The 26496-nt window shown below is 34.1% G+C and overlaps 1 protein-coding gene across 5 annotated transcripts in view; it reads left to right on the forward strand.

Moving 5' to 3' along the window:
- The window catches only part of LOC123531736 (uncharacterized), a 33661-nt gene extending 12991 nt beyond the window's left edge, over nt 1-20670 (forward strand). For 3 of the 5 annotated variants that reach the window (XM_045312960.2, XM_045312957.2, XM_045312955.2), the window contains exons 2-4: nt 17941-18113; nt 18668-18754; nt 19513-20670. In XM_045312960.2, coding sequence (XP_045168895.2) covers nt 17951-18113; nt 18668-18754; nt 19513-19961 — 699 coding nt within the window. In that variant the 5' untranslated portion in view covers nt 17941-17950 and the 3' untranslated portion in view covers nt 19962-20670. Of the gene's footprint in view, nt 1-8324; nt 8501-14282; nt 14478-17940; nt 18114-18667; nt 18755-19512 lie in introns of those variants that run through there. The other 2 variants (XM_045312959.2, XM_045312956.2) reach the window with 2 other exon arrangements.
- The last annotated feature ends 5826 nt before the right edge of the window (nt 20671-26496 follow it).

The raw sequence follows: 26496 nt of genomic DNA on the forward strand, positions 1-26496 counted from the left end.
TGGAAGATTACCTAATTTAAAGTTTGCTGTTATTTCTATCTCCCAGTTCGATTTTCTTAAAATCGCTCTCTATACTTAAATTTACAACTCGTAATAAAAACAGTAAAAGAACTGGCTATCTAAGTCATAAAAGAAATCCTATCGTTGAAATCACTTGACATTACTTAGAGCAAATCACACCTTTGTAAATAGTCAAAACAGATCACATATTTTCACATATATATTGAGGGATTTTCTAATGAGTACATATGTGGTAATACACTTTTGATACCTATTGTGTATTGCAATTATAATGTTGTTAAAAATATCTCAACCGTGATGTGTCCTTAAAATCACACGAATAGTACTAGATGGATGGCTTATTTTGTTTTGTTTATACAAGACTTATTCGATTTCTTTGTTAACAGTTGACCTCTTTGATTCAGGGAGATTGGTCGATGCACGTGGACAGGTCTTGAGGGATGGTTTTAATTTTAGTATTGTAAATTTCCCTCATTTGGATGGGGATGTACCCCAGGCAACATCTTACGGGATATAATTATATAGGTTTGCAAGAGCGTGTAGTCATGAACATAATCAATATATTACAAATAAGCTTCTTCAATAAGGCTACCGTTATTATGAATTATGAAAATACTTTGCTAAATTTTACTATCGTAATTCAGATTTGGTTTTATCGTATAATAGTAATTTAAAACACTTCTGCGAGAAGGTATATCAAAACCCGATATTTTTTGGATGTGGTTTACAAAATTCGTAAGATTTGGGTCATGGCAATTTTCCAATTGTATTTAGTAAAGTTATTAAACGTTTTATTAAAAGAGGGTATGACCCAACTGTTTTGAGACACACCGCATGTTTGATGTTCAGCCCTTTTACAGTTGGACGCTACGTTTCCCTCTTTGTGTCTGACGGAACGGGTGGAGGACTCTATGACACGTTCTTAAATCCGACCGGGACTGAGCTATTTTGATTTCTGTCTTCTGGCCTGTTTCGTTGGGCCATTAAGGTTGTTTCTCTTGTTGCTTTTGTCTTCTGCAAAGGCATTGAGTACATGCATTTTAGGTTCATAAGGATTGCTTTTTATATAAATATTCTAAAATTTGTATTTTTGTGTTTTACATAACCTGCCTTCTGTTACTATTGTGTATGTTAAGGTTTAACCTGGCGGGGATAATTTCTATTTACACTGTCCTGTGATTTTGAAACATGGTGGGGTAAGAGTGAGGTTAGATGCTCCCTATACCGGTTTAAGCTCCCAGTGGTGGTTTTGCCACTGACCGTTCCAACGCGTTGCCTCACTGTGTTCCTTTGTTTGTTTGTTTTGTCCTCGTGTGTTTACTTTGTGTGAGAGTGTGTGTTGGTGTGTTTGTTGTTCAGGTGCGCATCCGCGTCCGCGTGCTGGCTTAACGTTTGGGGAGACTTCGTTTTTGGAACGTGGCTTTCCCTGTTTGATATTTATCCTTGTTTTATTTGCTATAGTAAAAGCAGACCCGTTCACGTGCCCAAATTGACCTTCTCGCGAGATTTGTATTGTTCAAACTTACACTATAATAAAAGATAAATTTACATGTCTTTTTGAAGTGTACAGACCCTAGGCAAACAAAACAATAGGTGTGTAAATATTAATAGATGACTTGTATGTGTTTTTCTTAGGGCTTCACAAACTTTGTCAAGTTAGGATATAGGAAATAGCATGTATATATTTGATTTTGGCGTTTGAAAGTTCAGACCATAGACTCGTCCGTCGTTTAGGGAAATCAGCATGATCTGATTTGCCTTATTTCGGCCCGTGTCATCGAGTCGGTTTCGATAAGATTTTTTCCCTATTTCGTACTCGCATCTATTTTTGTATACATTTTAGTTTTACCACGTTAAATACTTAAACTTGCTTTCCAAAATTAATCTCTGCGCCTCTAAAACAGCAAGGTTTTAAATAGCGACCTATATGAAACCATTCCATAAAACAAAATGTGTATGGAACAGCATATGCTATTTTCCTAGACAAGTATTTTACTTTAGACAATCAATAACACCTCTGCAAGGATATTTATGAGAAAATGCTCAACATAACAATTAGTGTCACCGGCTAAGAAAAGTCTTGACATAATCAGGCGTACTATGTATGTAGATTATAAACCGTATGAAGCATTTATTTGTAAGTAAACAACGTGCAAACCCAAGGGAAAGTGTTAGGGAAAGTGTTAGGTTACTTTCACGTCGTATTTTGTCTTTGTGTGGCATATTCGTATTAATTGTCAGACCCCTGATATTAGCTTGTCAATCTTGTACGTATGTCTGTGTGAATATTTGATACTTTATCCGCATGAGAAATATTACGTCTTTAATACAGACACAGTTCAAACTTTCACCTTTTTGTAGAAATTCTGCATATATATATAGGAAATAAAGACATACTCATCTTTAAATAGGTCTTTAAGTACTCAAATAATAGAGATCTAACTTCTGACAGGACTAAAAGAACCGATTGCTATGGCAGTGAAACAAAACTTTATCAGTTAATAAACAATTTCATACCATGATGTGTCCGTTACAAATCGGTTTATAACAAAATGTATAAGACAATCCCTTGGAAACTTAGAATGCAACCAAATAAAATAACAGCAACGTCTGTTTCATCGAGTATAAGTGCATTACTGCGCTGTTCATTCCTGAAAGAAATGGCGGACTTATTCAGCCTTTTACCACTCTTCTCCATTTTTGAAACCGTTAATACGACCCACCTAGAGAAATAAAACGTGCGAATAAAAGATTAAATTATAGAACTGCATGATTTTAATATTCGCAGTTTACCCCACCCTTGTTCCATCATGACAATGAGACGTTATGATGGCACAGTAATTTACAAGAGACTAAATATATATAATAAAGTTTATAATAGACGGCATTGGTTTACATTAGATCTGCTGAAGAGTAAAAATATGTTTGCTATGGAACACAACACTCAACAATTTTGTGTCTTTTGAACAGACAAATCTTGTTCAAATTTAAAGTACATACATGTATATGAACACTTTGATGACTCAAAATACATTTTGTAGTGTGGAGGGGTGTGTGTCTTTAGGCTTGTGTGTGGGAGTCGAAAATATAAAAATGAATTGATTTAGTGACAGGTTTGTAGGTTTTTTATTTGTGCTGGATACAAAAAGTGAAGAGAATCTGAAAAGTAAGATTTTTTATTTATTTACTTTTTTTTTATTCTATTTTTTTATCTAACTTATTAAAAAGTTTGTTTCTTAAAATTCAGTCATGTGTAATTTAACTTCACGCCGATGTGATGATGATGATGATGATGATGATGATGATATACTACTACTAATGATAATAATATTAATAAAGTAATGATAATAAAAGAATAATAATAATAGTAAAGTGCACTTCATGTACTTATCTTATTAAGTGAATATGATATGCCTGGCTGAAATATGGTCCTCAAAAATTAAACATAAAATACAGAAAAACAATATTGAAAGTTCTTTTTTGAGAGGTGGCGTAATCTCAGAATAATTTGTTCTTGACAACATACGAGAGTTACATTTGAAAGAAAGAAAATAACACTAGAAAAAAGATAATCGAAAATGTTCATTTAATATCTGGGTGATACGTACCTATCTTTTAGTATTTTAAATCGGAATCTACACCTCCGTATTTTTATAAATGCTATTCACTCTTTCTAAATACACAACTTTTAAGTATTTTGTGTATTTTGTGACTTTTGTAAAAATACGATTTAGAAGTAAATTGTTTGCGGGATGTGATATTTTAGACATTTTATTAATAACACGTCGATCAAATTCTGTATTTAATTTCAAAAATGTAGTTTTAGTACTTTTTAAGATACTGGTAAAGCAGCAAATGCCAGATAGCCGGTTTGTTCAGAGCAAACATTCATAAAAGGTACTTATATGCTGAACAAACAAATCTTAAGGTATAACGGTATATAGGCAAACTACAGAAATATTTGGCAAATAAACAACATCTTTACTGACAACATACGTGTCCAATACAATAGGGTCAATATAACAGCAGCTCGATCTGGGATGCTGTATTCGGTTCGAGTGGATTTTGCCAGATCGGATCTCACGAGGCGCGCAAGCGCGGAATGCGATCCGACCTTGCAAAAACCACTAGAGCCGAATACAAAATCCCAGATCGAGACCCTTTTATCATATACCTCCACCCATTTTGTTTGTTGTTTTGTTATTGAACGAAATCATCAATGTTTATCGATGTTAAAATGGAACCAAGTGAAGTTTCTATGTACGCTATTTATATGATAAGTTTGATAAGTTTATTTCAAATTTTCCTTTAAGCCAACTGGCCCATGAGGTTTACAAGCATGAAAATGGCGAGACAATTATTTAAACGGAGAAGGTTGTTAACATTCAATTTTCTGCACAAATAGTACATTCTAATATTACAACATTAGAATTACAAAAAATTATACATAAGTAACCATATAGACAGTATATACATTACATATACAAGTTTAGACAAACGACAAATTATTTATCATTTTACTGGTGCAATTTATGTTTAAAGCGTGTACAGCTTATTATACACAAAACAACAAGAATAATGCAAGACAGTTTGAATAATTGATACAAATATATTGCAACGCAAAACATTATCCTATGCTTAATGTCCATGCTATGATGAGCTTGACGAAACGAAATACAAGGTCAACAGCTGGATCTCAGAAATGAAAGATTGTTATGTTGATAATACGTTTGAAACTTACAAATTCAAACTGCGCTTGCATTTACATGTATTTTACCATGTAACATGAAAAAACATATACCTATACAATTCCATATAACATTCACGTAATGTTTTTACTGCTCAAGTAAAGTACTGCTTAAGTACGAACTAAGTACATATTGTTTTTCCTAAGCTGAAAAGCATAATACAAGAAATTTGCAAGATTACGTGTTAATTTTTCTCTATCAGTATTTAACAATTCTATCAATTTTGGCATATTTGGTCGTCTCCAATAATAACTGCGATGGAATGAAACGTTTTCTTAAATCAGCATATACATTGCATTCTAATATGAAATGGAATTCGTCTTCTAACATACCATATATATGTCAGGTCATGCATATTAATGAAATTAGGCCGCGGCATACAATACAAAAGGTACGATACGTATTTTTTTCTGCCTGTTCATATACAAGCCGATTTTTTACAGAATTTATATAGCTATATAATAAATTGGTTTACCGCAATGTCCCGTACAACTGGATACTTAAAATATTCTCTAAAAGTTGTCTCCACTCTTACCCTTTAAAAATAAAGAAATGATAAGTGACAGTTCTTTGAAATGATGGTGAGTTTTATACGTTGAACTGTCAGGAAGCGTGTGGCCCCTTTACACAGTGTTGCTGGATTCCTTTTCCAGAATCCTACCAGTATTAACATACATGTATATCCAGCTACTACCTATTGTGACTGAAAGAAGTTCCCTGCATGAAAGGGTAGAAAGAATGAGCTTTGACATGATACATGATACTGTACTGTCTGCAGGTCAGACATTGCTGTTTATTTTTCCATACGCTTCCATTATAAGAAATGACCCCGTCACATACCCCAAAGTTGACAGACAGTCATTAAAATGTGATTATTTCAATAAGATAGCAATCACCGCCTCGGTAGCCGAGTGCGGGAGGTCGTGGGTTCGATCCCCGGCCGCGTCATACCAAAGACGTAAAAAATGGTACTAGCAGCTTCCTCGCTTGGCGCTCAGCATTAAGGGGATAGTGCTAGGACTGGTCAGCCCGGTGTCAGTATAATGTGACTGGGTGGGGTATCATGCCACGTGTTTACGGCGTGATATTCCAGTGAGGCAGCACTATAAAGTCGGGCATTGTGCTCACTGCTACAAGTAGACACTGTCGTTTATATGACTGAAAAATTGTTGAAAAAGACGTTAAACCGGAACACACACACAATAAGATAGCATGTCAGACACACAAAAAAAGATAGTAATTTATCTTAGGATTTATGTTAGGCTCATCCATTCCAATATTTTTTACATTTTTTTCTTCGAACACACATTCCCTCTTTGTTGAACTGTATTTAGATACACAATGCCCGCAGATATGTACTATTCTAAAGAGATCATTAAAAAGGTATGCTTGCAACCAAACACTTGTAGAATATTCGATATTTCACAGAAATCATTATATTGCTTGATTTTGACAAACATTTTATGATTGTAAACATTACCTTTTTATATCCGACCAACTTAAGTCTCATTGACTTACGGGTTTTCGGCACTTTTTGTCTGCCAGCCCAAAGCCGCTATTTAACGACTATAACAGTACAGTATTAATCACCACGGAGAGCATACGTCTTTGCAGGATCACAGTCTGCAACTTCCTGATTTTAACCCTTATCATGCTGGACACCATTGATTCTGCCTTTGCGACCAGTGTAGATCATTATCAGCCTGCACATCCGTGCAGTCTGATCATGATCTGCACTGTTCGTCATCCAGTCAATATCCTTTTGGTAAGCACCCCTTTTAACACTTAATGGTACTGTCCAAATAGGAAAATGGACGAGTTCATTATAGAAGTTTAGCAGGGTAAGGGTTAATTACTGAGCTAAGTAGCAGAAGTAGTGTACGGTAGCAATGAAACATACTTACTTTTCCATTCATTTAAAACGGATATGGCATTTGGTCCTTTTTGCATGTTTCTTTACAGAAGACTGGTGTGCCGCTATATGACTATGATAAGGTTTATGTTGTATAATTACCAAATGCATCGAACAGAAATTATTAAAACAGTTGAGATTGAGTTGAAAGAATCTTCAAATATTGAGCAAAGAATGTTTCTTATCACAGAAGTTCTGCAAACCTGTGGAACGTAGTCCCTTCAAAGTTGCAATTTCATATGCAGCATGTGTAAGTTATGTTAGAATGAAATGCACCTGATTATGTGCCTTTATACTGCCACTGTCGTTAAAGTCTACACAACTACTCATTTCTAAAAGCAAATCCATGTTTACTCAGTAATCTATTGATTTGAATGCTCTTTTTCCTCAATGTCGTTTCGATATAAAACGAGGCATTTTTATCTATGTATGGAAATGCCATCGCAAAAACTAACAGTTGTTTGTAATACGATAAAGACGTTTATTATTAAATCTATATTTATAGTCCTTTCCATTGGTCTAGATGTAGTCACATGATCAATGATAAAAGGTCATATTGTCTCGAAGGCGGAGCCAAAAACACGTATTGACCTCCAGCTGTGACGTCATCACGGTTTGACGTCAAAACAATGCGACGTCGCACACAATTTACCGCGAAAAATGACCAAAGGCTGCATATATTTGTATTTAAAGTTTATACCTATGAGTAGGCTGGATTTAATAATAAAACAATTGTTGCCTTTTAAGTTCGGTCAATATGTGGATTTATCGACCTGATAAAAGCGATATCGACCGAGGGCGCTCACCAAAAGGCAATAATTGTATAATGTAGAACCTACATATTGTCCTAAACAAGAAGTCATTTTTAAAGTTTGCAATATCAACCGATGTGAAGGTTAAAACTTCACATTTTAAATAAAAAGACGGTGAAGTAATTCTATCAAGCTCTTTTCATTCCATTATCCGAAAATTATTTAGCATCACATATGCGTCATTTTCGAACATTTTCATGAAAATGTAAAAATTCGTGATATTTTTTTTAAATAAAATTGCACGTGGATCTGTCGCATTTTCTGTGTTTGATTACGACGTTAGTGTGATGCGTTTTCGAGGTCTTAGACGTTTTATATCAGACAGTTGGCCTTTTACTAGCTATCTTTTTATGCATTTTAGATTATTTGATGTTTGAACTAACGAATTTAAGAACTGACACTGCCAATGTAACAAATCGAAAAACTAGATATATTGAACTACTGTCTGACCGTACTTGGTTGTTCGAAGACATACCATCTTTCGTCGGTATTTTGCTTCTGCCAGAGACTAAAAGTAGCTTCAAGAACAAGATCAGACCGCATTAACCCCAGATGGTATTTTAATTGTTCAAAAATCACAGAAATCTCGTTGTACATACTAGTATTCGTCCTTGTAACAGTTTTATAATGTTCATGTTAATCTAGACAACAGCTTGTGATACAAAATACCGCCCTAGGAACGTGTGATATTTTTGTATGATATGTAGGTTTGTCGGCGGTGTGACGAGTAATTTCGCAGTTTTCTAATATGTGTTTTGCGAACCGTCGGATTGATAGCTAAGGTACACTGATCATATTCAGTTTGTTGTTATTTTACGACTTCTCAGCCATTGAGCCAAATCTTGGATATTTATTGGTTCAAGAAGCATTTTACGACAATATCGTTGATACTTGACGCAAACCTTGAAAATTTATTACATTTTATTGGCCGTTTGCTGTTATAAATTTAAATAGCCAGGACGTTTAAACTGGACATTAATTTACAGTCGAGAACTAGACTCGTTAAGGTAAGCGATCGAAATACTTTAATTTCTCTCAAATATTTTGCGAAAACATGCTTTCTTACACTATGGATATAGATGATCTGTTACGTTTATCATGTCATGTATGAACTTATGCAATTTGTAAATGTGTTTAAAACGCGGAGTTTATTGCTAATAAGTATTATGATGGCCATAAAATTAAAATGCATGTTTTTCCGTTGCATTGTAATGTAAAAGTTGTCATATGACATCGTATATCACTCCTTAAAAATAAAATAGAGATCATGAAAACGTCTTTATATTTATTTTAAAGTTTTGATTTGATAAAAAATATTCATTACATTACGTTTATATGGATAACATTTGGAAAACACGAAAACAACGCACACGTCATCCAGATAAGAACAAAATTTTTAATGAATGTTTGTTAAATACGCCTTTACATAAAATATGAAAGATAACACTAAAGCCTTTATCCCACATTTGACCAAGAGTTGTCTTTGAATATATAACCAGGAACGGTTCCAGAATACTAGTGTTTGTCCTCAACACGACCGGGAGCAATTTATTTAGGGAATCCGTGTCCGTGTTAAGCATATATTATTAACCATATAGCACGATATCAAAACATAAAAGATGTAATGTGTTTATACGTACCCGAGATGATGCATCGAGGTATCGTTGATTTGAAAACTGATCCTTACGGAGTCTATACCGTGATTTTTCGATAATTTTTTTGTGTTTACTTATACAGATAAAATATTTTTGATGTCACTCACATACACGTGTGAGTTCATGTCATGTTTACACTTAATATATTGTTATATGATCATTACTTTATTGACAATTATACGTAAACTTTTTTTAATGAGAATCAAATTATAACGTATTTAAAGTTGCAGTTATAGAAAAAAAATCTTTTCTATGTGTCTAAATGGGATTTGACTAAAATGCAAAAAATAAAGCATTTTGAAAAGTTGACATTACGTGCGTAACGCGTGTTAACATGCATTTTCCAACTTAATTTTCATACGTAAAAGCTTATGTAATCATTATCTAAAACTTTAAAACAGCTTTCCGTTTTAAAATTCATGATTAAAATAGATGTAACGTATATTAAATTGTCGTGAAGTACAAATACACTTTATTTTCTAAAGGTACTGAAACTTTTTATTAAAAGTAATTCTTGCCCATCAACTAACATTATTTACTTACATCTCCTACCCCTTACCTCGCAAATGTAGGTTCGAAACGACTAAAATTCATGATGAAACTATCCAGCTGGCTTATGGAAGGCCGCTGGTTCTATCCTGGTGCCCGTATACATACAGTTTAAACAATGAACTTATTTTCTAGTCTTATTGTTCCTTCTCAAGAGAATTTCACACTTGACTGGGGAGGAAAGGCCTAACTATAGTAAATGAACCAGCATGGGAGCCATCTGGTCTAGTCGCATAACGACGGACAGGTCTTTGAACACTAATTTTTCACATGGCATGGTCACAGAGGTCTAAATTAAAGCTGTTTTCTGTTTAAATTTCATTGTGTATATATTTTTGACATCTTCGTAGAACAAATTGGAGAAGAGGTTGTATTTAGTGAAGTGAAACTCAGTTTTAGTATGAGTAGTACTTCCAGGTTACAGCAATGTGATTTTGATGGACGCAAATATGACAAGAGAAATTTCTCTTAGAAGATACATTACCCCTATTTTTCTCTTCATTTTATATCAGTTTTATCATAACTCTTTAAAATGAGGTAAGGATTTGTTCTCTAGAATGGGTATAGCTATGTTTGCAGGATGTGCATTTCACTACCTGTATTATGCCTTTCTTCGATATTTTTCTCTGGCCAAAATGACAAAATTTTGCAATTTTACATGCAGTCAAACTCAATATACATTCAATACAAGTAAAAAAAAAACAATTGCAGCCATTTGTAAAGCAGACCGTGAAGAACAAAGTCTTTGGGAATTTATTTTGAAATTTCACCTGATTACTGAATTATACACAAAAATTCAAACGCCATCACTTTATCCAATTTGTTTCATCTGTTCACACATAATTTACAGGTATATAAGCAGGTGATATTATAGGCTGACTGTTCAATGAAAAACTATGTTATCTCCCTACATAAATCAATATAGGTAGTGTAGTGTTGCGATGAACCATCGATGTGTATTGGTTTATCTGGCTAGCTGTGGTCAGTTATGCATGTACAAACAACATTTTAAACTAAATTTACACGGGGTTGTCTTTTTGTGTCTAATGCAGTAATCAGGAACAATTTCGACAAAAAATGCCGTAAGATTTTGTAGTATTCATATTGTACTTCAAAAAGAACTTAATTTTGTCTTTGAAATATGTGTTATAATGGAGTTTTGACTGCGCGTAAGATTTCAATATTTTGGGGTAAACGTTCGGTCTAAACGAGACTCAAATATTTTACAAACGGCATATGTACTACAAATTATCATACGCTTATATGTTGATGGTAATTTGACAAACTATTAAGGCTTTAGTGCAATTTTCAAGAGAAAAATACTCGGCCTGAAAATAAACTGAGTTGTGACTGTGGTGATGCCTTAACTTTGTAGACTGACAGACATTAATTATTTCTAAATAATACGAATGATACACGGAACTTATCATTTTATAAAAAGAACTCGAAAACTGATTACGAGATAAGCGAAGAAACTTATTTTGTAGAATATAATTAGTAACTCTATCATAATGATAATTTATTTGAAACTGAAGTCGAAAATGAATTTGTATGTTAGGTACAATAATTGAATGATTAATGCAAGCGGAGCAAGCAAAAATTGTATCAAAATGATTGGCTGTACTAATGTCATAATGCCATAATTTCAGCGGCTAGCAGCGTAGATAAATTCCTATGTTAAGACATATTTCTTATGTTACCTACATCATATAGTGCATCCATAATAACAGGAGTTATATACATTAAGTTTATTTTTCGGCGAACGCCGTCTAAGAACGAATTCGTTACCTATGCCGCGTGGCTTCAGTTTGCAAATCAAACTACTTGATAACGCATTATAGATAATTTATCAAAATGGAAGATTTATGCAACACTCTGCCTGATTGGACGAGAGTGTCAATTTCTTTCACTCTGTTGATTGTGCTACGCTAAGTGAAATGTAGACAAAGCGTTTATCCTAAACGACGCTGTTCACAGTTTTAAAGCTAACTTTGACTCAGTATATTTAGCAAGAATATTGATATATCTCAAAATGATAAGTAAGTTTAATAAATATGACAAAAACCTGTTCAAATACCAACATATATCATATAAATGAAAGAGCTGAATACGGTCTGCGTATCACATGAATAAGGGTGTGATAAGAGTCTTTTATGTAGAGAAGTGCCTTTTAAAAGATTTTCCTTGTTACAATTGTCGTCTGTATATGAAAAGGTTTCTTGCTTTTGTGACTTATTCAGATTGCATATTAAAATGAGTACTTGTTTGCTTTGATATATTTGTTATAAATTATTTAACTGATTTATTATATATGAATATTTTTCTTAAGTATGGTATGCAAATATTGAACTCAGTTGAAATTTGTTTTATTATGTATATGCTATATAATGACTGAATCTCATTACACTGAAATGAAGGTACGCTGCATACAGTTTATCTATGTGATAATGACTACGGTCAAACTTTGCTTATAAAACAGAAATATTGAAATAATTACGATTGTATGTTTTGCTTGACCTTCACCTTTTTATAGGTGTGACGTCATTGTCCAAAGATTCATGAATAGCGAATATGCATTTGTTAAAGCGGGATCAGTTGGCCTATTTTAGAAATAAATAAAAATAATAAATAAAAAAATCCTTCAATTAATTTTTCTCATGTATTCTAATCAAACTTGATTTGTAGTATCTTTATTAGGCCCGCAGCCAACTTTGTTCAGCTGGGACATTTGACCCCTTTTAGGGGCTGCTAGAGCTAAAACTAGAAATGCCTTTATACAGCTTCTCATGAACAGCTTGGTGGATCTTTGTCATACTTGGTCTGGAGCATCATTATGGGTGGACGGATAGCGCAGTGGTTTGCACACTGGCCTTCCAATCATGAGGTCGGGGTTCGATCCCCGGCAGCTACTCGGGAATTTTCAGAAACGCTTTTCAGTGTTTCCCACCCAGCTAGAGGTGTACTGGTCAGGAACCCAGGCAATCCTTGCAAACACTGGGCACGTTAAAGAACCAGGCTGTCTATTCGCAACGAGCTAGGCTAAGTTAGCCGGACAAGCCTGTATCTGATTTCTGATCTCTCTGTGGGGGCTTTGTCTCACTCTGTCCCTCTGGTCAGATCGCTCTGTGTCTGTACTAGTAGAGGATGATTTCGCGCCCTGTGTGGCTGCAGTTGCTGTAAAGCGCCTTTGAACGTGTTTATCATGAAAAGGGCGCTATATAAATCTGGTATAATAATTATAAGGTCCTCTTCCAAATTTATTTATAGAATTTGAGCCTTGACCATATAGCTAAGTAGTAGCCTTCTTATTAACATAAATGTATGATTTATCAACTTCGATGTGTAACAAATCGTAGTTCTGCTTTGTTAAATTAGGAAGGACCAATTTAGCTAAAAATATAAACACGTTTAATGACCTCTTCTCATGAACCGCTTCATGAATCTTCATCAAACTACTGCTGTAATTATTCGTCTAAGGATAAATGAAACAAAATTGCAATCCTACGAAACCTTTGCGAAAAATTAAAAGAGAACCATTTAAATGGTTAAAGTGCGGTGTTTAGTTTTGCAATTTGAAAAATGTTAGATGAAAGATGAATGATAGATGAAAAATTCATAAACTTTTTTCCTTATTACAATTCGCCGACCATCATTTTTAAAGATATTTCTTGTTATATATAAGGTTTGAGAGGTATTTAAGCAGTGTTATCATAATGAAACATTGATGCAATTTATTCTTAGAATATATCCTGAACAGCGTTTATTCGTTGAATAAAATCATTGTTAAGAGTTCAGGAATTATAGTTATAATAATACGCATCTGAGAAACAAACAATGCTTTTATTCAAGAGCGATATATTAGTTTTAAAAGAAGACAAAAAATAAACTTGCGCGAAAATGAAATGTTACTAAGAAGCGAAAAGCTATAACAATACAATCAACATGTCGAGCAAACGTTTCGAGCAGGATCTCAACCTGTAATTTCCTGATTTTAAGTGTTTAGCTAAGTAGTTAAAGTAATGCACAGTAGCAGTGAAACATAACCACTTTTCCATTCATTTAAATAGAATTAAGTTCCTTAATTTCGTTTAGACAATCGAACATCTGCACTGTATGCGGCGCCTTCTTGACCGTCACGTGACATTTCTAGTGTGATACGAACTCTCAGACGCTGTAGATCAAACACAGATTGATGGGATTTTAAGCTATATTTTGTGAGTTTTAGATTATTTGATGGGAACTAACGAATAGTCTCACAACTGGACCTACTCGGCTACTGACTGGCCGCACCACTTTGCCTTCGCGGCATCTTTAGCGGATCCGACCGTTCACTGTCATGCATTGAAATTACAATAATATTACTGTATGCACGTTTTATAATGTTCACTTTAGTCTAGACAACACTTTATGTTACATATACCGCTCTAGGGACGTATGATATATTTGTTAAATATGAAGGCTTGTCGGTAGTATGACCTGTAACTTCGCTATTTTCTAACATGTGTTTTGCGAACGGCATGATGAGTCCGTCGGATTAATAGTTAAGGTACACGGGTCATTTTCGATTTGTTAGTATTTTGCAGCTTCTTAGCCAATGAGCCAAATCTCGGATATTTATTGGTTCAAACATTTTACGACAATATCGTTGATACGTGACACAAATCTTGAATATTTATCTTACATAAAAAATATTTAGGTGTGTGCAGTTATAAATTAAGATAACCAGGACGTATAACAATAACTGGATATTAATTTACCGTCGAAAATTATACTCATTAAGGTAAGCGATCGAAATATTTATTTTCTGTAAAATATTTTACGAAACTGTGACACATATTTTTACACTGTGTAACTGAAAATACAAAATTGGTTAAACAAATTAAATTATAAATATAGGTTAGACGGTCTGTTTTGGTTTGTTTATTATGTCATTATTTTCGTTCACGTGTGAACTAATGCAGTTCCTATACATTTACTACTGGTGGTTTATTGCTAATAAGTACATTTAAGAAAGACGAAACAACATGTTTTTCATTTTTTAGTGTTTGAAATTATTTTTGTCCAATGGTATTGCAGTACTTTTCAAATTTTCAGGATTTTTTTTAAGTAAATCAGCATTAACTTGCAGTCATTTATTAATCAGGTTAGTGATGTGTAACGAAGGGACAAGAGGTGTGTTATTGATTTTATTTGCTCTGACGTCATCCAAAAACAAAAAATAATTTCAAACACTAAATGAAAATGTATGTCATACCGCAAAAATAAAACAGTGAGATGAACAGCAGTAACTTTATCAAGATATTAAAACAACAACAACAACGACAAAAAAAAAACAACTACAAATTTTTCATATTCAGTATGATTGATATTTGGAAAACCACGAAAACAACGCGCACGTCATCCAGATAAACAAATCAACAGGTTCTAAATAATTATGCCTTTACATAAATAATTAAAAAAGGAAAAAATTTGAACTGTCTTTAAAAATTACCCGGGAACTACCAGAAAGCTAGCATTTATCCTTAGCACGGCATAATACGAATATCATTTTATATTCTATTTGGGTTGCCAAAGTCCATGATAAGCATGTGTTTTTAACTGAAAAGGATAAATGCATGTCCGTTAAAATATAATGTGTTTATTCATACGCGAGTTGATGCATGTCCTTTTATAACGCTGTTCTCTAGTACATGTATACGTCGGGGGAGGACATTTCTCTAGGACCGCTTATAGAAGTTCAGACTGCGATTCTTGATAAGTTTGTTCAAGCAACAAGTAGCACCTCGTTGATATTGCCATTTTACACATAGCATAGTACGTCACAGCATATAATATACACAAAAGATACGCTTAACATTTCGAAGAAAACCACAAATCCGTCTAACATATGTAATTCGGTCCATCTCCGAAGGTATATGTAAAGGAAACTTTATATCATTGTATTGTATTTCTCATAAACAAATGACATTATAAGTTTGGAATAAAGCTTTACAAAGGTAAGCGAGGAGAGACATCGAGAAACAAAGACAGGAAGAGCTTTGAAAACAAAGGGGTCCGGCGCATGGCTTGATTGTGTTTAAATGCGAGCGGATTCAGTTAAATGAATTATTTTGTTGGCCCAGAACTAAAAGGTCGTAGTTTTTTTACAGATATTTTAATTATGGGAAAGTCTTTAATCGAACATAAGCCCTTGCGGTATAGTTGCCAATCATGTACTTATCATTCTTTGAATAATAGGATATTTTACCGATTTTTTAAAAAAATAAAATGATAAGGCTTTAAATTCATCATTGAAATTTAAGTGAAAAAATCCCCTATGTCCTCCTTAGTCCAATGCATAACCTCTGTGCTAAAGCACTATTCCTGTGGCAAAAGTTCAAATTCTACTGGGACTACTATATTTTCACTTTTGACGTCTTACGTTATTTTCATTTATTTGTTGCATGGACCAGGGGTTTCGAATCTTGAATTGTTGATTTAATAACTGATGTTTTCTTTACCGTGATTTTTCGGTTGTGTTTTGTTGTTGTTGTTTTGTTGTTTTTTATTGCACTAACTATGCTGTTATTTAATAATTACTTTATTGATAACAAAACGTACACTTTTAATGAAAATCAATGATAAGTTATTCAAAATTGCCATTAAATGACTACGGAAAATTCTTTTTAATCTTGTCTAAATGACATTTAAGTAAAATCCAAAAAACATAGAACATTCTGAAAGGTTGACATTACGTGTATAACATATGTTTACAGGCATTTCACAACTTTTATTATCATACACCACAGCTTATATAATTATCTAATACCTAAAAAATAGCTTTCCCTTTAATATTCATGTAACATAATTATAATCAAATCGTCAACAAATACAATTACACTTTATTCTAGGTATTGAAACTTTTGATTAAAAGTAATTCTTGCCTATCAACTATCATTATGTACTTGTTCCAGGGCGGGTGCCCCACTATGTTCCTTTATTTGTTTGTTTTGTCCTTGTGTGTGTGTGCTTTGTGTGAGTGTGTGTGTTGATCGTGTGCGCAGCGTGCTGGGTTTGCGTTTGGGGAGGCTGCGTTTTAAGAACGTGGCTTTCCATGTTGGATATTCATTCTTGGGTTTTTGCACCTCTCACCCCTTTCCCCGCAAAAGTAGGTTCGAAACCTTGCTTGCGGAGTAAAATTCCTCATCTGAGGAAACCATCAAGCTGGCTTACGGAAGGCCGGAGTCTTACCCTGGTGCATGTCTGCTCAGAAGTGGCACCTGGGGTCCTCCTCCACCATCAAAAGCTGGGAAAGTCGGCATGTGTGAATCTAAATTGTGACGGTGTGACACTAAACCAAACAAAAAACCATTACGTATCAAATGAATGACAAAAAGGATATTTGTATACAACTAAAAATATGGGTAACAACAAAAACAGCACTGTTAAGACTAGCACATTTCGTATTTTCTTTACGTTTTGTAGAGCCAGGAAATAAGGACTTACTTGTGTTTAGGCAAGTGTATAAGTACTCCAGTTATAGACATTCTATTATTTAGAAAATAAATAAGAAAATGGGCTGATTTTGATAAATTCCGATGTGGCAGAAACAACCACTGTCTCTAATTTCTATGAAACAAACTTGGATTCAGTGTTGTTATATTTTCTGGTCTTTGGGAATCATGGAGTCCATTCAGTACATTTTGTATCTATTTGATAGAATTCAACTTAATCTCATACCATTACCTCTCATAAATTGAGCATGCTGTTATTTTGCTTGTTTGCATTGTATAGTTCCAAACGATTCTTTTTATAATTTTGTTTGGATATATTTCTATAATCATGGTCATTACAAAGTTCATTGATAAATTTTTAAATACCTAAAATAACAAACTAAGCCTTGTCTAGAGAAAATAACGTGCCGCGGAATAGTGCCGCGTCAGACTATATCTTCTTTGATCTTTACACATTTTCTTTCACAAATTACCTATCTTTCAATAAGGGTAAGAATGATAGTTATACCAGTCAGAGTGAACTGTTCAGACGCAAACGATTTGAAGACATGTGAAAAACACAAATACGAAATAGGATTGTCTTTGAAAATCTCAAGCCTATTTAATGTTTTATTCATTATGGAGATTAGCACTTTATATCAAATGTCATGAATTAAACGAAAATAAAAACGACATGCAGCGACAATCTGAAATAAAACAGGACACTACCAATTGCAAAATATCTATAACATTTTTTTTTATCATTTTCAGAATATCGGAGATGGAACAATATTTCAAAGTCGTTGTAACGCTGGTTTTGTTGGCCATTGGTTGCCAAGCACAACACAATTTAACTACGGGACAGCTTCATTCTCGAGTGCGGGAGTTAGAAGAAAACTTGGCGTCTCTGGCGAAGCTTGTAGACATGCAAAAATCACAAGCTGGTATGACAATATATAATTTAACAACAAACTTTGAATTGTATCAAATATTTTAGGGATATGTAGTGTGTACACTTTTGTAGCTTGACAAAACGCACAATTTGTCGTGTGTCTGTATCAGCCATCAGCGTATGGTAATATATGAGCCGCATCATGAGAAAACCAACACAGTGCGTTTGCGGCCAGCATGGCTCCAGTCACGATCCATGCTGTTCGCTAACGGTTTCTCTAATTACAAAAGGCTTTGAATGCGAACAGCATGGATCAGCACTGACCAGACTGCGCGGGATGGTCTGGATCCATGCTTGTCACAAATGCACTATGTTGGTTTTCTCATGGTGCGGCTCAGATTATGAATGTCATTGAGAGGACTGGAACAAAGGGAAATGACAGTCGCGCTAACCTTCTTGACAAGAGCTGTTGCAGAGCATTTTGCGGGGTTAGTTTTGTACCCGGTAGAATCTGATGCATAGGCGTTGTCTTGTAAAAACATATATATATATAGTACACCCCAGGCTCCCATAACAAGTAAGTTCTTAAAGTCTATTATGTTTCAGTACCTGCAAATAATGTAGTTTCTGGTTTCGAGAAGAAAGGTTCAGTGCGCATCGGTAATGGTTTCACATTAGGGACTTCTAACACAGGTGAGAAGAAAAAAATAGCTTATCAGAATATACTTTTACACGATATGTTCAGACGTCCTTCTGTAAGATGTTGATGTATCTTGAAAGTGATCTACCCGCCCGCTAAGCTCATTAGGGAGAACCCACATCTACGAATTGCGGGGTCATTTGTCCGATCCACGTATGAGGCATAATGTGTTCTCCGTGACGATTTGATAGAGGACGTTGTGTCTGAAATATATCGTCTTCCACTTACGATTGATGTGGGGAAGTTGGCTGTTACTTGCTAAGATCAAGGAGCACTGGTCAAGTTAACTGCCCGCCGTTACATAACTAAAATGAAAGTGATCTTTTTTCTGAAAAGTACATTTTCAGTTCTGTGGAAGTACTTCATATTAGAACTACTGTTAACCCTTATCATGATGGACACGATCGATTCTGCCTTTGCGACCAGTGTAGATCATGGTCAGCCTGCACATCCGTACAGTCTGATCAAGATCTGCACTGTTCGCCATTCAGTCAGTATATTTTTGGTAAGCACCCCTTTTAACAGTTAATGGTACAGTCCAAATTGTAAGAGAGACAAGTTCATTATAGAAATTCAGCAGAGTTAAAATGAAGGAGTGTAGGACATTTCTTTCTGTTTTTATGTTGTGTTTAAGGCTAATTACACACAAAAAATTAAATGTAGGTACTACTACTACTACTACTACTACTACTAATAATAATAAAATAATATAATCTTTATCGTTTATAACCATTTCAAATATTATTATCAGGTGAAGTTGGCTTCCACGTATCGTTAACCGACGATGTGCCTCTCGACTGGGGAATGAAGCTACCTTTTGACACAATTGTAGAGAATATTGGTGAGGCGTATAACAAAGCTGCAGCAGAATTTACATGTCCAATATCTGGAACATATCTCTTTTCACTTAACATAGCCTGTAAGAAGGATAGCTATGTTGAAATCTCTGTTGAAATAAGTAACGGAAGTTACTCGCCTAGATACATTCTAAACACCGTTTGCGATCACCGGAAGCGAGCCCTACTCGGCGGAGGAAGTCTATATTGCGGCAACACTCAAAATGGTGGCACAGCGATAGTGTCTTTAGCCCAAGGTGAAAAGGTCACGGTTAAAAGGTTGTGGCCGCGAAATGGCAGTGGCACCGTCATTCTCGGGGGTGGATTTTCGACGTTTTCAGGATATCTCCTTAGAACTCCATAAAAATTTAAAACTCGAAAAACAGTTGATGTAGTTAAACTCTAAATGGATGTACCACATCATGTGAATATACAATTCGGTTAACTTCGTAGCATCGTTTCTAGAAGTTCAATAAATGCACTGGTTTTAGGACATCTATCAGCACTGACTAAGAGAATAATCTTTGTGATAATCCTTGAATGTCTCATTGCAAGTTTCGAATTTTATTGAATTGTGTCAGAGTCTATTCCCTCAAAGGTACATGTTTGTTCTATATTTGTACAGCTTGGCAAAAAAATCTGTAAGAAGATAGAATGCAACCAAGTAAAATAATAGCAGACTCGGTTTGATTGAGCCTGTTCATGAGAGGTAGTGGAAAGTGCAACACCCCTCATGCCCCCTAGCACCGGCTTAAGCGAAACTCTACAACCCATGAATATTGAGTGGACTCCATGATCCTAATGGACCAGAAAATATAACAACACTGAAGTTGCAAGTTCATATTAAGTTGATGTAACAAAAATTACACGTGGATGATAAAACAAGAGCTATCGTTTATGTACTATGGCTAGTCTTACAATTTATTGATTAAGGGTTCTCTAGTCAATCTTTAAACAATTGTGTGTTCTTTGACGCACACAAGAGCCATAGACCGACACTAGGTATTATTATGTATTGTTGATGCTCTGCTGTTTATATTTAATAAATTTACAGAAAGACTTTTCTAATACCATATATTCTCCATCATACTTTTTGCTTTTATGTAATATTTGAGATCCAAATAAGGCCGCCAGGACAATAATATTGCTTACCTCGATTTATTGATACCACGTGACACGAAACTCTGCACCGTTTCCAGTTTCGTGTTATCTTTGTCATGCTAGTAGCCAAAGCTGGCAGGTATATTTGATAAGCTCTAGTATTTTATAAGATCGAGCTGCGGCGGCCTAATGGATAAGGCACCTACCCTGCAATCGAGAGGTCGAAGGTTCGAGCCCTGTCAGAGGCGGGTCTTGTTACTGAAGAGAGACCGAGCTAGTTACATAATGGTTAACGACTGCCTACCTGCCTGGTGCCCAGCGTTAACAAATAGGAATTGGGAAGTAATTGCTGTTCAGTGTATGTGTGTGTCTCATAAGCCAACTTGGCTGGCCCTTTCAGAAGGAAGGGGTAACTCTATAATAAACAAACACTTTACTTTACTTTTATTTTGTTCATGGAATAATAAATAAACTTTAGGATTTGCTCATGCTTCACAAAACAAGAAAACTGACGATTTTTCATCCTTGATGGGTTTAAGTGGATTTTGAACAGTTGAGAGAAATTATTTAACTCTAAATCAACTTAATTCTCCGATTTGACTTAATTACAGGAGCTTTTGTTTATGTCCTTACACCCTTGTATTTATTCGTGTTGTTGTTGTTTGGCTCCTCTATACCGATAAGTAGCTTTTGGATTTGATACGGCGAGAGATACTTACTTATACCGATAATGTATTGTCGTAAACCCCATTTCTGGGGTTAAATGTTCAACGAGGACCTAAAGTTTTTTTTTTTTTTTTTTTTTTGTAATATATTTTTTTTTCCAATAAATACAGCACATCTACAACAAATACATCAGTGACAGTTTATTTCTTTCCAATATTGAAAAAGAAGTACATTCTTAAAGTGGCATTATGCGCATCTTACTGCACAAAGTGTGTTTCTGGTGAATGTTTTAAAAAATCAATTTTCGGTTGCTGTGCATTTAAATGTGTTAAATTAACGACAATGCCGCATAAGTATTTGAAGTTGATGCTTTAGAAATAAAGAAATCGGACTAGTAGATAATAGTTCTTTTCTTCAATCTTCTACACAGTGATCTGCCTTACCTATAGGTAGAGATTTCTGAAGTCGAAGGGAAGCAACTCCTGCGTGCAATTTGACTTTTCGTAAAAAGACTGCCCCACTCAAAATAAGAAAAGTCATATTTGGAAACTTATTATTTCGTACTGGTAACAGGAAGAGTCTGGTATATTGGGTCAAAAGCTATAATTTTCTCCATCCGTTTTACACACACATCTATTTCAGCTGGATGTTTACTTGAAAAATGCGTATAATTCCACTTTAATTAATCTTCAATATTCATTTTATTCTTAGTATAAATGTCTATATTATTGGAAAAATGTGACAAAAAGGAGAAGGAGAGTTAAAAAAAAGTAGAAGAAAAAGAATGAAAAAAAAAATTGGTTCTTCGCAATGGTCTTATTGCTTGAATTTTGAGGTTAGATATTCAGGATGAACGACACCACTGGCTTAATTATTTTAAGGAAAAGCCAGGATTCCTTATAAAACCACTTTCTGGGTTATTTTAAAGTTATTATAATGCCAAGTGCTGTAATAATAAGTTTAATTATTATCACACCATTTAGATTATAAATAGGAAAAGTCAACACATAAGTAAAATTAAATGAAGACACAAGAGTAAGCCCAGTTTTATAAATCTATTAAATTTTAAGTCCACTCTTAACCACACATTCACAACTACAAAGATCTAAATTAGTCTATAAATAAACTTCTACAATTAATATATACATCAATTCTGAATTTCTATCAAAAATATATGTCAATATTCATCAGAAAATTCCACAACTATTCCAAGTAAAATGCACATAAATTTCAGTAATTTCCTTAAGCAAATAAATTAAACTCCAAATTTCTAATTTATTCTCCAATAAAAATTAAAGTCCAAAGTTCATAAAATTGGCTCTAAATTTCCAATAATTTCCAACCTGAGAAGAATTGATTAATCTAGAAGTGTAAACTAGAAGAGCCAAGAAATAACTGATAAGCCCATATTTATAGAGAAGCACAAAAAAATGCTGCAATCTGACTGGTCAATGACATTTTCCCAAATATACAAAACTTTTCTCAACAAATGCAAGAAATCAAATAAATGTCATCAAAAACCCAATTACACAAACATAAACTAGAGGGAAAACTACACCTCATCAGTATATTTCAAATTACAAATAATATTTAAAAGTACTTAAATTAAGTGTCAAAGGAAATGACACAGAGATGACACAATTTCTCCCCAAAAATCCAATATGGCTGCCAAAATTAGATGTTCACATCTAAGGGCCATATTTAAAGGCTTAAAAGAGAACAAGGCTTCTAAAAAATCTACAAAATTCAATATCACTAAAAATTTCAGTCCTGAAAAATATCTTTAAATATTTTTAATAAATCATTTTCATTGGCCAGCTCTAGCCACATATGAATTTGACTAGCAAAAATGTAAACAGTAGTACATTTTTCAAGATTACTCTAAAACTACAAAATGTCATGTCCTCAAACTTGACAAAATTGTTAAGATGTATATTTACAACATATAGAAAGTAGAAATATCATGGCAAAATATAAAATATGTATTTAGGAGCATGCTTTTTGATTTTACAGCAACTATGTTCCGAGTCGGGGAAAATAAGCAATATGTTTTTACCTATAACTTTATCAGTACCAGCCCGATCAACTTGAAACTTACAGTACAGTTGCGTAACAAGATGCTCTCTAAGCTACTGTCCTTTAAACAATGCAAAACAGTGAATTCATAAAAATATTCACAAAAAGCAAAATATTACTTTGCCAAAACCCAGGTTTACTACAGTATATTTATAGGTTATTAGCTCTGTCTCGGGAAATATGCACGAGTTCTGCTGCGGAAATACCGCGCGACCTTAGGAGCGGAATATTCTTCCGCTAAAGAACGAGTGCATATTTCCCGATGCAAAGATAATAACCTTTTTATTACATACTTACTACACGTACACTGACGAGATATGAAAACGCAACAGACATATGCTTGAATATATTTTGTACTACAAAAAGAATCACCTTGAAATGTTCAACACATACACATCACGATGCTCTTATACCCATTGTGTTAATTTTGCGGTCTGTTGTGCTGATTAAATTTGAACATAATGGGTATAGAGTATCGAGATGTGTATGTATTGAACATTTCAAGGTGATGTTTTTTGTAGTACAAAATATATTCAAGCATATGTTTGTTGCGTTTTCATATCTCGTCAGTTATCATACAGGGCTGGTGTGCCTTAAGGCGATATTGGCATACTAGGACAGGCTTTAGCTTTCAACCACCTAGCGAAGTTATGTTAATTTACCATGCATTCTTTTGTAAAATAAATGTTAGTTTGTATATACTTGACATTGTGTCAGTGGAAGTATAAAAATTGGATGTTTTGTACAGCCGGAAGTGTGCCTGATATGGCCGGAAGTGTGCCAGATATCGATATCAGGCACACCAGCACACATGAAAACTAATATCGGCCTCACCCTGCTCATATACGTTTACATTCATTGCAACTTTGTTACTATATTTAGTAACATATGCAATAAGTACTTGTATGCTATTGGATCTGATACGGCGTCGAGAGACAAATTAAAGCTGTATGTTTTTTTTTGTATTTGATAGGCGTTATATATTGATGTTCCTGTAAAACAAATTAAAGCATAGCGAAAGTTCCTTCTAGGGCACATCTATATAAGTATATAATGATCTTGTAAAATTTTGGTTGCAATCATATATATGCATTCCGCAACGCCACTTTTCCATCCTTGGGGTTAGTAATATGTTATCCGCGGAGCGCGTACAGCTAGGAAGTCGCCTCAAAGGAAAGAATCATTTTAACGTCAGAGGTTATTTCTAAGGTCACGGAGTTTGATTTGCCAGCTTGTAATAACAGCTTTCGAGGTCAGTTGCTCAGTCAAGTGTGACTTTAAGTTACCAATTCCAGAAGGAACAATAATTACCCATTGAATTTGGTACAGCGACATATTTTCAAGGCCATACCCTGCGACTTGAAACTGATGTTCAATAATTTGTTGACCAATATTCTCCGGTACACAATACGTACATTAGCAGCCTATATTTGATAAGTTCGGCCAATTTTTATGCGCCTTCTGGAAAGAAAGAACATTCACCAACTCGAAAGAAGGAAAAATATGCGGTTAGCTATTCTATCGCACGGTTGTATGATGTTGACATAGCCTTACAAGTAACAAAATTGTCCGAAGTACTATTTAAGTGGCTCACTCTTATTATATTTTAATTTTGAAGTCATTCAACATTTAAAAAAAGTGTACTCATATGTATGTAAAATTGCGATGTTCTTAATTTAGACACTAACAGCACTTTTCAAACTTTATAAAGAAATTGAAATATGTACGCGTTTCCGTACAGACACCTTAGCTCCCCAAATATATTTAGAATAAACTTGAAACATACCTAAATTTTTCAAACTATATAAAGAAATTGAAATATGTACGCGTTTCCGTACAGACACCTTAGCTCCCCAAATATATTTAGAATAAACTTGAAACATACCTAAATTTTTCAAACTATATAAAGAAATTGAAATATGTACGCGTTTCCGTACAGACACCTTAGCTCCCCAAATATATTTAGAATAAACTTGAAACATACCTAAATTTTTCAAACTATATAAAGAAATTGAAATATGTACGCGTTTCCGTACAGTCACCTTAGCTCCCCAAATATATTTAGAATAAACTTGAAACATACCTAAATTTTTCAAACTATATAAAGAAATTGAAATATGTACGCGTTTCCGTACAGACACCTTAGCTCCCCAAATATATTTAGAATAAACTTGAAACATACCTAAATTTTTCAAACTATATAAAGAAATTGAAACATGTACGCGTTTCCGTACAGACACCTTAGCTCCCCAAATATATTTAGAATATACTTGAAACATACCTAAATTTTTCAAACTATATAAAGAAATTGAAATATGTACGCGTTTCCGTACAGACACCTTAGCTCCCAAAATATTTAGAATAACTTGAAACATACCTAAATTTTTCAAACTATATAAAGAAATTGAAATATGTACGCGTTTCAGTACAGACACTTTAGCCCCCAAATATATTTAGAATAAACTTGAAACATACCTAAATTCTTCAAACTATATAAAGAAATTGAAATATGTACGCGTTTCCGTACAGACACCTTAGCTCCCCAAATATATTTAGAATAAACTTGAAACATACCTAAATTTTTCAAACTATATAAAGAAATTGAAATATGTACGCGTTTCCGTACAGTCACCTTAGCTCCCCAAATATATTTAGAATAAACTTGAAACATACCTAAATTTTTCAAACTATATAAAGAAATTGAAATATGTACGCGTTTCCGTACAGACACCTTAGCTCCTCAAATATATTTAGAATAAACTTGAAACATACCTAAATTTTTCAAACTATATAAAGAAATTGAAACATGTACGCGTTTCCGTACAGACACCTTAGCTCCCCAAATATATTTAGAATATACTTGAAACATACCTAAATTTTTCAAACTATATAAAGAAATTGAAATATGTACGCGTTTCCGTACAGACACCTTAGCTCCCCAAATATATTTAGAATAAACTTGAAACATACCTAAATTTTTCAAACTATATAAAGAAATTGAAATATGTACGCGTTTCAGTACAGACACTTTAGCCCCCAAATATATTTAGAATAAA

Source organism: Mercenaria mercenaria, chromosome 11, assembly GCF_021730395.1.
Source record: "Mercenaria mercenaria strain notata chromosome 11, MADL_Memer_1, whole genome shotgun sequence".
NCBI classification, from domain to species: Eukaryota; Metazoa; Mollusca; class Bivalvia; order Venerida; family Veneridae; genus Mercenaria; species Mercenaria mercenaria.